The 13,837-nt window shown below is 34.0% G+C and overlaps 1 protein-coding gene and 1 pseudogene across 9 annotated transcripts; one reads left to right on the top strand and one right to left on the bottom strand.

The window, feature by feature from the left end:
* Window positions 1-1,191: 1,191 nt before the first annotated feature.
* On the bottom strand, window positions 1,192-2,226 carry LOC114291176 (protein FAR1-RELATED SEQUENCE 5 pseudogene; annotated as a pseudogene).
* A 3,082-nt stretch (window positions 2,227-5,308) lies between these two features.
* Window positions 5,309-11,548, top strand: LOC114291194 (uncharacterized). Of its 9 annotated transcripts, none has more exons than XM_082898664.1 (9): window positions 5,309-5,598; window positions 5,893-5,942; window positions 6,044-6,190; window positions 6,775-7,006; window positions 7,907-8,003; window positions 10,357-10,657; window positions 10,753-10,797; window positions 10,914-11,003; window positions 11,092-11,548. In XM_082898664.1, exons 6-9 carry the CDS (start codon window positions 10,647-10,649, stop codon window positions 11,273-11,275), a joined length of 330 nt encoding a protein of 109 aa, XP_082754790.1. In that variant the 5' UTR covers window positions 5,309-5,598; window positions 5,893-5,942; window positions 6,044-6,190; window positions 6,775-7,006; window positions 7,907-8,003; window positions 10,357-10,646; the 3' UTR covers window positions 11,276-11,548. The 9 variants fall into 9 exon arrangements, with proteins under 9 accessions (XP_082754790.1, XP_082754788.1, XP_082754789.1 ...); XM_082898662.1 differs by having other exon boundaries at window positions 5,888-5,942; XM_082898663.1 differs by lacking the exon at window positions 5,893-5,942.
* Window positions 11,549-13,837: the final 2,289 nt, after the last annotated feature.

Below are 13,837 nucleotides of genomic sequence, written 5' to 3'. Positions count from 1 at the left end.
CTGGAAAAATATTTCCACCATGTACATTCATCACATAACATGCCCATTCAAAAAAATTGTAGCAACAAAAAGAAGCAGCAATACAAAATCATAACATGCTTCAAATCTTTGGTCCTTCTTGATCATTCAATTTTGACTTCAAATCTTTGGTCCCCCTTCAACTTTCTCTTTTTCTGGTGAAGGCATGGAAGTAGGAGCTAAATCATAACATACTCTCCAAGATGGATGAAGATCACTCTACAATAAAAATAATAGAAATTATAAGATGCATATTTTAAGAAATTGTACCTAATAATCGATATAAAAATAAATAAGATAAAATGGAGAGCATGTTATGTACCTGGGATTCACTACCATTGAAGAAAATCGAGTTCGTGCCAAGGCCTTGTCCTCCTGTACTTGATTGAAATGTATAATAGCATATTTGGATGACCATAATATGGATGTATCCCAATAAAATTTGGATGGGTAGACATGTTCGGCCACATTAATGATCCCCTATTAAAGGCAAAACTCTCTCCACCAATATATTGTGATCGTTGCATTTCAGTCTCCTACATTGTTAAAAATATTGCATCCATTATACTTTAATCCTATTGACATCATTGTATTTAAAATAAATAAATGTCTTACATTTAAGGTCAAACCCTCGTGTTCTAGTCACACCAAAACCCGTAGTAGAGGTTGTAACATGAACATTTTCAGTATCTTCAAAGTCCTATTTAAGTATTAAAAATAAAAAGTTCGTAACAAAAAAAATAAACAATAAAAGAAGTAAAAAATGTATGATATTAATTACCTTCACTACATTGCCCTCATTACAAGTGGTGGTCTTTTGCTTCTTATTTCTTTCCTTCTTTTTCTTAATAGCTTTTTCAACGATGGATTGCTTTCTTTTCAATGGAGGTCGCCCCTTTTGACGAAGAGCCAATGGATCAAGAATGATTGTACTCTCTTTTCGAATTATTATACCATCACCACATGAGGGAAAACCATTATGAATACTTGTAGATCTTGGCTTATTGCTAGCACAAAAATCTCCAACTTTGTGAACTCCCATTTCAATTCTTGTATCCGTTCAATTATCTAGTCACACTTATCGTCAGTTTCAGCTCCTAAATCGACAAACTCATAAAAGGCATTGCAAATTTTATTAAATCGATGTGCTTCAGGTTTGCTAAAACAATTGGCCTAACTAATCCGAACTTTCATGTGGCTCCTTTTAACATTTTTATCCCATCTCCTCAAGATGTACTTATCCGGTACTTGGTCAATCTTTCTATGCATGAAGACTATGATTTGATGCTTGCACAATATTCCCATAAATTCAAATAATCGACAATTGCAATTAACTTCTTTTGTATCATCCTTAAAAACAACAATGAAAGTTGCACGTTGATGGCTTTCTCCAACTTTGACATATCCATCAATTGTATATTCTGAAATGCCACCACCTTCTTTACATGTAGTCAAATCACAATAAATCTTTCCTAATATCTCTCGCTGGGACTCTTTGAATTTTGCTCTCGTATAAGCACTTTGAAATTGCTTCTCTATCTCATAATGACTTATACATAGGATGCATGAACTAAAAGAATTGAATTCCTCATCATTTTCATTTTCCACCCTTTTTGCCAATGCATTCTCATACTGTTCAATAAACTGTTTCAGAGTGGTTTTTGAATTGATATAGCCATCAAAAAAGGCATGCATGCTTTTACTACGTTGAGTTATTGACATTCCTGCCCAAAATATATCTTTGACAAAAGCTGGCACCCAAAGATGTCTCTCTTCATACAACCCAAGTAACCACTCATTACTTTGAAGTTCAAACATCTCAATGAACCTATCCCATCTTTTTTCAAATTCATCTTTGGTCAATGAATCATAAACAACATTTTCCATTTCAAATTTGATTGGTTCATATTCTTTGTACTTTCTCAATTTTTCGGGCACCTTTTTCATGATGTGCCACAAGCACCACCTGTGTCGTGCATTAGGAAAAACCTTCGCAATAGCCTTTTTCGTAGCTCTGTCTTGATCTGTGATTATTGCACTCATAGGGCTTTCAAACATGCATGTGAGCCAAGATTGAAATAGCCATGTAAATGACTCTGTATCTTCACTTGAGATTAACCCACATCCTAGCAATATCGATTGTCCATGGTGGTTCACTCCAACAAAAGGAGCAAATGGTATGTCATATTTATTAACCAAATATGTCATATCAAATGTTACTATATCACCAAACTCACGCCAAGCCGCTCTACCCCTTGTGTCTGCCCAAAATACATTCCTCAATCAGCCTTCTTCATTCAAATCAATCATGGAAAAGAAGTTAGAATTGTCGGATTGCATTTTTAGAAAGTAATTTTGCATTGCAACAGCATCTCCTCCCTTGAGTTGTAAACACCTCATTCCATTAAGATAGTTTCTCGCGTCCTTCTCCAAAAAATGTTAGCTTCTCATGTCCACCTCCCTCAACTACAAATGTATTAAAATTTTGATTCATTTTGATGCCAGTTATATCATTCAATTCAAGCCTTTGTTTGACATGTGGTTGAAGTATCCGATTGCATTTGAAGAATCGAGTTTTCCCTGGAGTTAGTCCATGGTTATGGTCAAGCTTAACGAAGTTCAACCTCCACTTTCCACTAGTGCATAGATTTGTCGTGACCCTTGCATTGCAATTTGTCTACAATTGTGGTTGCAACTTAACAAGGTTGCTTGATCGGGTCTTTTGCTTTCCACCACGATTACAAGTAATTGTCGCATATCTCATCTCCCCATCATTTCCTCTACTAGAAGTTCTTTTGCACACGGCAAAACCTTTTTCTTTTGCATATCTTGTGTAAAATTTCATAACCTCATCTATGGAGTCAAATACCATCCCTAGCTTAGGATCCTTTAAATGTTCTTCTGTATTTCTTATTTCATCTGTTTGATTATCAATATTATCTTCAATCACTTCTGCACTTGCTTTCTCCATTTCATTTTCAATATCCTCTCCATTACATTCAAAGAATTATAAACATCATTCTAAAATTTGGAAAACATTTAACCCACCAAAATAGAAAAGAAATAGTGCATTATTATTCAGTACAAATCTCTCAAACCAAAAAATAATCTGTCAAGACTTTTGACAAATATTAAAGTTAAAATAAAGATTTTATTTATGTAAAGCAGAAGAGTATAAAAAGAATTATATCCCAATTCCATCAATTGACATTGAGGTAGAGTATCACATATTCAAAAAAAAAAAAAAAAAAAATTTGAGGCAGAGCACAACTTTTATTAAGATTGAAAAAGAGAGCACAACACAACAATCTAATTCACTATTTCAACTTTTTCTTTTCTTTCAAGTCTTTTAACAAATATTTAGACTTGTTTGGTTTATGAATTTGAGTAAAAATTTAAAAAATAAAATAAAATAAATAGATGAAATATAAATACATTTCATTTATGTTTTACCCACCTTTTCATTTTCTTTTCTAAAATCTTTATCCAAATTTATGAACCGACCAGATCATCAGGGATTTGAAAATGAAAAATAAAAAGGTGGGATACATTTTTTTTCTTCAAATTTGACTTAAATCTATGAACCAAACACAATGTTAGAGTATGAATTTCTCAATAAATAAAAAAAATTCATTGTTCACTCAAAAAATAATAAACCTAAAAAAATATAATTCCTTGCAAAAATTAAAGAAAAAAAAAACTTTCCAAAAATTCAAAAATAAATAAAAATTTATAATTTTAACAAGTTAAACAATACAAAGAATTAGATGTCCCAAATTAAAAACTTGCACGATCAATCCTCTTCTTTTCACACACTCCACTTTCTTCGGTGGTGACTTTTTCTTTTCTTCAGTGATGATTGCTTTGCTTTCATGGACTGAAAGAAGTTGAGGGGTTTTGGCGCCTCTATTTTTATTTTTTTTTTATGCTTCTTATCTTTCTACCACATGATAACAAAATTAGTTGAGAGTTGTTTAGTGGTGGGTCCCACTAACCTTACGTGCCACAGCTAAGTGTTTGGTCATTTATCTGGCCATCTCGGTGGGCCTTTAGCATTACTGAAAACCTAAAAAGAAAGGTTGTGTATTTTCTATCAGGACAATGGTAGAGATCATTAAAAATGATTTTTTAAAGTAATTATTAATAATGTGATATTTATTTTTTAAAAAAAACAGGCTTAATAACACTGTAGTAGTGGGTGGAATCTACTGTCATATTATTAGTGGTGACATTAATTAGTACTCTCACTCATTTTCTTTTCTACCACTATGTCTCTTCCATTGCTACGTCTCATGCTACTGAGCCTTACACACTTTTAATAAATTTTATGAGTGGTGTTATATATATTAATTAGTGTATATATCAATACTAGTTATGACATTATTATTGACCTCACTCATTATACAAATTATAAATATCAAAAATATCTTAAATTATATCATATTATCAATTGGTACACTAGTTAGTGTACAAATTGGTGCATATAACATTAGTTTAATTTTATTATTATTTTATAAAATTGAGGTTTTAATATCTTTCTCAACCATATTAGGTGCATCGAAAGAATCGTATACAGAATATACATATGTGAGATAAAGAAATATTTATATCTGTAATTGTTAATATATTTACATCTATATTTATGAATATTTATCTCACATTTGTACATTTTGTGTTTAGTTCTATTTTTGTGGAAGGAGATAATTTCACCTTGTTAGGCAAATAAAATAATAATATGGTGTCAATTAGATCACATCCTGTAACCATTGTATCTGCTTCCAATCCAAGTGTATCAAACCTCAAAGCAAGCGTGCATCTAATCCCAATCTGAATGACTCGCAAGGACAAAGTGCCGAAAAGGCTTGCACCTTGTTTGGGTAATTTTTTGTTTTTAATGAACTTTTTATATTTTAAATAAAACACGCACTTAATCTAGATGTAATTAAAAATTAAAATATTTGTGAAAAAGTTTAAAAGAAATTCATGGCGAATAAATAAAAATATAAAAATGGCACATTTCCATGTATTTTTTTTAATAAATTTCTACATAAATATTTTATTTTTTAGGTACATTCAAAAAATTAAAAAAAAATGACTAAAATATAAATAAAAGCAAAATTTCACTACAAAAAAAAAATTCAAAAATCAAACTAAACAGACTCCTATATTTGCATAACCAAACCTAATTTTAATCCATGTAAAATCATAATAATATACGGAGAAATACTTTATGTCATCGTTTTGTCCCACTACCACTACAAGAAAATTGGCTTATAACAACGTTTTTGTTATGGCCTTTTTTTAAAAAACTTTGTTTCAAAACGATTTTCAAAATATTTTGTAAGCAACTCATTTAAAAAAGCACGCGTGCTAGGTGTGTTCACATATTTCTCCTTTTTTAGCCCACACGTTTCTCTCAGTCCCGAGATAGATCTAGGGTTTTCTTCATCACTCCTCTTTCGTATGGTGAAAGTTCACTACATTGAGCATCGTAGGCTCCGATTCACGATCGTAATCTCTATCCGGCTCTCTCCATCTTGGCTCAAAGCTCTTGATCAGTCCGATTTGAAGATTAATTTTGTGAGTCTCATTTTCTGTTTTTTTGATTTTGTTTATGTACGCAACTCAGATCTTTATCTACGATCTCAGATCTGTATCTACAATCTCATATTTGTTTGATATATATACACTAATTTATTTTAAAGAGAACATAGATCGATTATCGATCGATCGATCGATTGATCTACGATCTCAAAGCATATTAACATCCTCAAATCGACTCTATTTCTGACTTGTTCGTGGTGATCTTTGTTGGTCTATCACATTAATCAACATTGACTTCTTTCTGAATGGTTGTGGTTTTGTACAGTACAGGTTCTGTGTGTTTTTTCTAATGATCTGTAAGCTTTTTCTTATGGTGATCTGTAAGTTTTTCCTTATGGTGAAAGTTCACAAAAATGTTTGTTGGTCCATTACATTAATCAACATTGACTTCATCTTTCTGAATGGTTGTGGTTTTGTACAGTACAAGTTCTATGAGTGTTGGTTTTTGTGCGTAATTGACTGGTAAAGTGCAACTGAGAAATTTTGGAGTTTGCTTCTTCCTCTTATATATGAAAATGGAAGATATGACCTTGGATATTCTTGTTCTTGTTCTTCTCGGCTCTCAAGGGTATGACTAAGTCTCTGTTTTTGTATTTGTTTTTGTTTTTTAAGAAATGTTTTAACCATTTTTTGTTCAACTTTATTCATGGTACCATCAATTGTACATTTCTTTTTTTTGTATAGTTTGCATAGTTCTTGTTTTCTCTTTTAGACTCCTTAGTTTGATTAAGAGTTATTGAACATGCTAATTGGATCTTTTCTAGGTGATCATCAACTTTTAGAGTGTGTTTGAACTCTTTATGTCTGTTTTTCATGCTTGATTATCAGAATTTTTTGTAATTGTAGAAATTTACAGGCGATTTCTAACAATGATAAAATAATTGAAAAATGAAAAATTAAATAAACATTTGCCATTTTTAGACATGGATATTTTGTAATAAGTGATGTTGATACTTGGATTTTGTACAAGGTACGTGAAAAGCTTGTGTCAAAGCCTTGCTCACATGGTGTTTGATTTTTGTTCTGTTTAAGATTTTTGACAAGCTTTATGTGATTTGAGCTGCTAGTAATTTGGAATTTATTTTCTAAATTTCATATGCTAGGCAATCAACATATTTATTTACATGGAGTTTTCTTAATTATGTCTATCAGATTGAAGAAGATAGTCACTGAATTCCTTTAGGAAGTGGGTTTTCAAGGATTTTGCTTGTAGTGTTGTAAATGGGAAAACACTAGTGGACCAAAGATATTGATGAGCAAATTGGGGATAATCAGCCAGGCTGTGTGTGGGGTGCCCTTCATGCTCTTGACTATCATCACTGGCATTACAATGTTAAAAAGCTGCTACCCCACAAGAAGCATAATGGACCAAGACATGTGAATGGTAAGTGATATGAATTTGCACTGTGCTTTCTTCTTCTTGGTGATTATGGATGACATACAAGGTTAGAAGTCCAGATTTGGTGCTCTATTTATTATTTTGGTCTTTGTAGAACCTTTGATTTTTCCTAACTCTTCAATTCTAGTTACTTTTATTAGACTCATCAAATACACAAATTTATACTTTATGCTAAGAATTTGTTTGGATTTTTACTTTTTTTCCCCCCTCTTTTTCTTACTAGTTATGTTTGGAGATTAATTTCCTCAATAGAGCTACTGTGGATAATTTCACATGCGGATTCTGATGTTAGCATTTCTTTTCCAAACTCATGTTCAAATGTTTTAATTTTTTTTTTTTTTTGTGTTGAAAATGTTAAATTAGAAAAGAAACTAAAGTCTGTGGAAATTTACTCCATTCAATATTTTCAACTTCCAACTAGAAATGATGAATTCTGCCATGGGATGGTTCAAGGAGTGAGGAACTGTAACTGTTGAGAGTGGTCTATTTTGCTCGATTTTGAGTCCTTCAAATGAGAGAAATAAGAGATCTTTTAAAGGGGTATAATACCCAACGGACAGGTTAAAATGTCCAATTTTTTTGAGCTTATTGTATAGTTGTTCAACTAAGTAGATATCGATCAAAAAAAAAACTAAATAGATAAACTTTTCTTTTGATGCTTTTAACAGAATTTATAGCTAGTTCAATCGGCAAGTTTCATCTATATCTTTTGTTGTTGGATGATTCTCTTGCATACGTGGTAGTTCTTTTGTGGAGTTTAATATATATTTATCGATTTCCTTTTCCTTTGTGCTAGGAGATTTGAAACTAAGACTTACCCCATCCTGTCCACCCCATCCATTCATCATTTGAGCCAAGTAACTGTATTATTTTGATTCCATGCAGTTGTGAAGGAATGTGCATGAGGTCGTTTCATGCCACTGTTGAAGCTGGTTCTGAATCCATATGTGAATCTCTCTGCCTTTCTGATGAACTAGTAGATGTACACTATCCTTTGGTTTCTACTTTATATTCTCTTTTAGCTTGCATTGTTTTGGTTGTTAATGCTATTTGATAGATTGTTGGCACGTTCTGAAGTACATGTGATGTATGTATTTTACAAGCAATACAAAATTTTTTATGTGAGAACTATCAAAAGAAGTAGCACCAGTATTTCTCTTGTGGGGAATTAGGTTCTTCTGATAAATTGTTTAGTGCAGAGGTAGGAGTTCTTCTGGAAAATTGAACTAATATTTTAATGTTGACTGTACATTTTCCCCATTGGATCTTCATAGAATTCTTTTTGGTTTAGTTTAGCTATTATCATTATAAAAATTGAAGGTATTCCATCAAGAGCAAAATTTAGCCACTGGTGTGTTTGGTAACATTTACGTTTTCAGTTTATATTTGCAAAAATTTTATAAACTAGTTTTTGTTTATTTTTTGTTTATTTTTAAAAAAACATAAACTACAAACGCGTTTGGTATTTAACAAAATGTTTTTAAAAAAATTTAAATATAAAAAAGAGTGAGAAATGGCAAGTGGTGGCAAGTGGCGGCGGAAGACGGTGGTAGAAAGTGGTGACGGTGGGTGGTGCATAGCTGGTGGTGGTGGGGAGTGGCGGGTGGGTGGTGGTGGTGGTGGTTGGGTGGGTGATGGTGGCGGGTGGTGGTGGTGGTGGTGGTGGTGGCAGATGGGTGGCGGATGGCGGGGGGTGGTAGCGGGTGGGTGGTGTTGGTGGGTGGGTGACGGTGGCGGGTGGTGGGTGGTAGCGAGTGGGTGGTGGTGGTGGTGGTGGTGGCAAGTGAATGACGAATAGCGGGTGGGTGGTGGTGGCGGGTGGTGGTGGTGGGTGGGTGGGTGACGGTAGTGGGTCGTGGGTGGTAGTGAGTGGGTGGTGATGGTGGTAATGGCGGCTGGTGGTGGCAGGTAGGTGGTGGATGGCGAGTGGGTGGTGGTGGCGGTGGTGGTGGAGGGTGGGTGGATGACGGTGGCGAGTGGTGGGTGGTAGCGAGTGGGTGGTGGTGGTGGTGGGTGGTGGTGGCAGGTGGGTAGCGGATGACGGGTGGTGGCGAGTGGGTGGGTAGGTGACGGTGGCAGGTGGTAGGTGGTAGCGAGTGGGTGGTTGTGGCGGTGGTAGTGGCAGGTGGTGGGTAGTAGTGGCAAGTGGATGGCGGATAGCGGGTGGTGGTGGTGGTGGTGGTTGGGTGGGTGACGGTGGTGGGTGGTAGCGAGTGGGTGGTGGGTGGTAGTGCCAGGTGGGTGGCGGGTGGGTGGTGGGTGATGGTGGCGGCGGCGGCGGCAGCGGCGAGGGGTGGCGAGTGGGTGGCGGGTGGCGGGTGGTGGCTGATGGGTGGTGAGTGGTGGTGGCAGGTGGTGGGTGGTGGTGCCGGAAGACGGTAGTGGAAAATGGTGGCGGGTGGTGGGTGATAAAAAAAAAAAAAAAAAAAAAAAAAAAAAAAAAAAAAAAAACTCAAAACTCAAAACGGAAACACATTTTTTGTGTTTTCATTTTTTGGCCAAATTTATAAACTGAGACCACTGATTTATAAATCAAAAATTTTATCAAACAAGTTTTTATTTGAGTTTTTAAAATTTTTGTAAATATAAACAGAAAACTAAAAACGTAAGTGTTACCAAACGACACCTTAGTGTTTCTAGAGCAGCATTTAAAATAATCTTCTTGGTTAAATTTCAACAAATATTTTGAAATGAGATAGAATAATTATTTTAAATTATTAATGAGTCAATCAATCCCTGCAGATGCTTAGTGTGAAGTCATATTGGATGATTTTGTGTTGCATAATTCTCCTCCCCTCCCTCCCCTCCCATCCTTCTCCTCTTTTATGGTTTTTATTTTCCATGAAACTTATATCTTAGTCTTCATAATGCTGTCTGTATGCTCGGCTCCTTTGATCTGCTAGCTTGAGTTCCATTAGGGTGTCTAGATGCTTCTTGGGATAGTTTGGTCTTGCCCTTTGTATTTTGGATCACTCTTTGGTTTTATGTTCCTTATTCTTCATGCTATTTTGCTTATTTTATTTGCTTTGTAAAGAGATTTTGATGGTGATCAATTTTTTTTTATTTTTTTCTATTTGTTCTAGAAGTCTAGTTGTTGGGTTGTATTTTTGTTGTTCTTTTCCCAAAGACACAGATTAGAAATTTGAGCTTATTTATGAGTCTATTCACTTCTATTTTCCTGATTTGATTTTAATATGTATTTCTGGATTATTAATTCCTTCTAGTTTTCAAATAATTGATTAGAATTCCATAATTGAGGTGAATATATTAGCATGCCAATTCACATTTCTATAATGAGTTATGTTGCTTGACTTCCTTGACCTCATTGTGAGCAGTGATTGGATCTGCATCTGATTTGCCCAAAATTGTACCTTCTAAATGCCTTGTGGGTCTTTCCCTGTGTTTCTGCAACATGTGGTCTCTTTTACCATCCACATTGTGTTGCAAAACTGCTCCACCGTAAGAGTGCAGCTGAGGCAGAAGAGCGTCGGAAGAAGATAGCTGCTGGGGAATTTTTCACATGTCCCATTCATAAATGCATTGTCTGCAAACTGGGTGAAAATAAGTTGGATCCTGATTTGCAATTGGCAGTTTGTAGACGTTGTCCCAAGTCGTACCACAGAAAATGCTTGCCGGGTAACCATTTAAATGTTTCCACAATGTTCCACCTGTTTCTGAATGCTATCATGAAAACCATAAAAATAAGTTGGATCCTGATTTGCAATTTGCAGTTTGCAGACGTTGTCCCAAGTCGTACCACCGAAAATGCTTGCCGGGTAACCATTTAAATGTTTCCACAATGTTCCACCTGTTTCTGAATACTATCATGAAAACGTATGGTCTAATTTAACTACTAGTTTTCAATGGTTGATGCTTGGTTTACTTTGATCAGGAATATTACTTTTGAAGATCTGGAGGATGAGGTCATCCTGCAAAGGGCTTGGGAATGTCTTATTCCAAACCGTATTTTGATTTATTACTTGTAAGTTGCCCTTATTCTTTTTCTCCTCTCCTTTTTTTTTTTCTGCAGTGGCTTGCAAATTAATTACTTAAAATTTTCCTTTTACTAGAGAACATGAGATTGATGATGAAATTAGAACTCCAATTAGAAACCACATAAAGTTCCCGGATGATGGACAAAATAAGGAAAGACAAGCATTAGAGCTACTCTTGAGCAAAAGGAAAGTTCTGCAGAAGGAGAGAACTCTGGCCTCAACAGATGCTTCCAGAAAGAGAACTCTTGGAAAGGTATAGAAAGGGATGGATTTGTCTTCAATTACCACAGTGGATGATTCTTCAAAGAACAGTGGGAGAAAATTGACTGGATCCAATTATTCAAAGAAATAGAAAGTGGGGGATATAACTAGAAAGCCTCTGAACAACACTGGCTCTACAAAAGTTAGTAAGTCCTTCACTGATGGAAACAAGTTTTCCTTCAGGATTAGTGTGTACAACTTGATCAGAATTATTCAAAGAAACATAAATTTCTTATTTTTTTAATTTTTGGTAAGAGCATTTAAATATCTAGCTGTGCTGATTGGTGAATTTCAGATTTTTTTTTTTTTGTTTTTTAAAGATTGCGATGAATTTTATAACTTAAATATGCTTTATATGCTTTTTATGAACATGTACAGTCGAATTGTTCTGTAAAATATTGAATTTGATGGTTTTATCAACTTTTATTCTTATTTTCTGGTACGATGTGTTTTGTGCAAATTGGAATGTGAATGGAATGTAAATAACTACCTCATAGAATATTTTATATTAATTAAATTAAAAAATAAAGGAAAAAAAGATGGCGTTTTTGTTGAAAACGCCACTATATATTGTGACGTCATCAATTATATTTGGCTGAATTATTTAAGCAAATTAAATGGTATACCGGCGTTTATGAAAACGTCACTATAAGTATCAGTGACGTTTATAAAACGATTTATACCTATAGCGACGGCCCTATCAGCGACATAATGTAAAAACGTTGGCATAGCCTTTGGCGGCGTTTTTACCACTTATAGCGGCGTATTTGAAACGCCGGTAAAGGCAATTTTTTCTGCAGTGTACATATGTAGATAATCATAATTGGTTCCTTATTTGAAAATAGTTATTAAGAAAATAATAAAAATAAATAATAAAATGTTATATATCTGATTATATTAAAAAAATTAACACGTGATAGTAAATTATTTTCCTTATGTTTGATGTAGCCTCTCTATTTGTAAATATCAATGTAGCCCGTCATCTATGAACACATACATTTTATCTCCTTCAATTATAAAATTTTTTCACTCTTACCCCCTCAAAATAACTTTCAAAAAGGGTGTATGCATATGATTTTTATAGTTAAGGATATCAATATGAACATATTTGTAAATAAATGAAATAAAGTGATATTTACTATTAATTGAGAGATTTTGGTATAATTAACCTTTTTCCCCCTTGTTGTACGTTCAAAATCATACAAATTCGTGTCTAAAACGAAATTGATTTCTACAAAGTTGATGCCTTCTTGAAGGGATTTCAAATCTGTACTTAAATATATTCTAATAATTAAAAAACAATATTAGTATTAATTATGTACTTCTTCTTTCACTCTTGGAAAGGTGGTGACAAATTCAAAAAGTTAACTGTCATATCCAACTCGGGTGAAAAAATGATGATAATTCACGTGCAAGATCAAGAAATTTGCTTCATTTCATTCTACCATTCTAAGGGCCCATTTGTTTTCAGAGATAAAATAGAAGGGATTGATAGTGAGGAAATTAATAGTGAGGAGACTGTTAGTGAGGGGACTGCTAGTGAGGGGATTAAGAAAAATGTGTTTGTTTGATAACCAGTGGACTAGTAATAGTTCATGTTTGTTTTGAGAGATATGAATGGGATTAACCATATAAAATTACACAAATACCCTTGTTGTGTTAATATTAAATTTAAGCTTATACCAATTAATAAATACATTACCTAATTAAACTATTCAAAAATTAAAATTAAAATTATATAATTAAAAATAGTAAAAAATTTAACTATTAATCTTATTATTATTATTATTATTATTATTATTATTATTATTATTATTAAAGAAACCAACCAATGGTTTCTCCAAAACCAGCCTACGGTTTTGAAAAAGTGTTCAAAACATTAAGAAAAAGATATTGCCTTTCACTCTGTGACTTCATCCATGTAAGGCCGATGATGACGCTCTTACTTCATCCATCTAAGGCCGACAGTGACGAAGAACAAGATCTAGATCATCAACCTTAATGAGAACAATGATGCTGCTTCATTCGGGTATGATTTTTTTTTTCTTGCAAATTTCTGGGTTTGTGGATGAAAATGACAATGTTGTCTCATTTGAGCCAATTTTCTGTAAATTTCTGGGTTTTTTGATATTTTCTTAAGATCGAAGGAAGAAATAATGACGGCTTCATTCGGGTATGATTTTTTTTTTCTTGCAAATTTTTGGGTTTGTGGATGTTTGTGGATCAAAACAACAATGTTGCCTCATTTGAGCCAATTTTCTGTAAATTTCTGGGTTTGTTAATATTTTCTAGAGATGGAAAGAACATTTTTGTGGGCAAAATCATCATTCACACTCTAATACCAACGGCTTAAATTCTACTTCCAAGTTCTCTGCACCTTTGCTAATCCCCTCGTTGGATGGGATTCATAGTCCGAACGGATTATCAGTCCAGTGGCTACTTTGCAAACAAACGTGATATTGTGAATCTAACCTCACTACTAATCCTAATCCCAAGCCTCAACTCGGAAAACAAACGAGCCCTAATAGGTTTTCTAAATGAGATTAACTAGTTAAAACCA

Source organism: Camellia sinensis, chromosome 12 (assembly GCF_055761805.1).
Source record: "Camellia sinensis isolate YWXY chromosome 12, ASM5576180v1, whole genome shotgun sequence".
Classification (NCBI taxonomy): domain Eukaryota; kingdom Viridiplantae; phylum Streptophyta; class Magnoliopsida; order Ericales; family Theaceae; genus Camellia; species Camellia sinensis.
The sequence above is the reverse complement of the archived record's forward strand: the minus strand, read 5'-3'. Positions and strand labels throughout refer to the sequence as shown.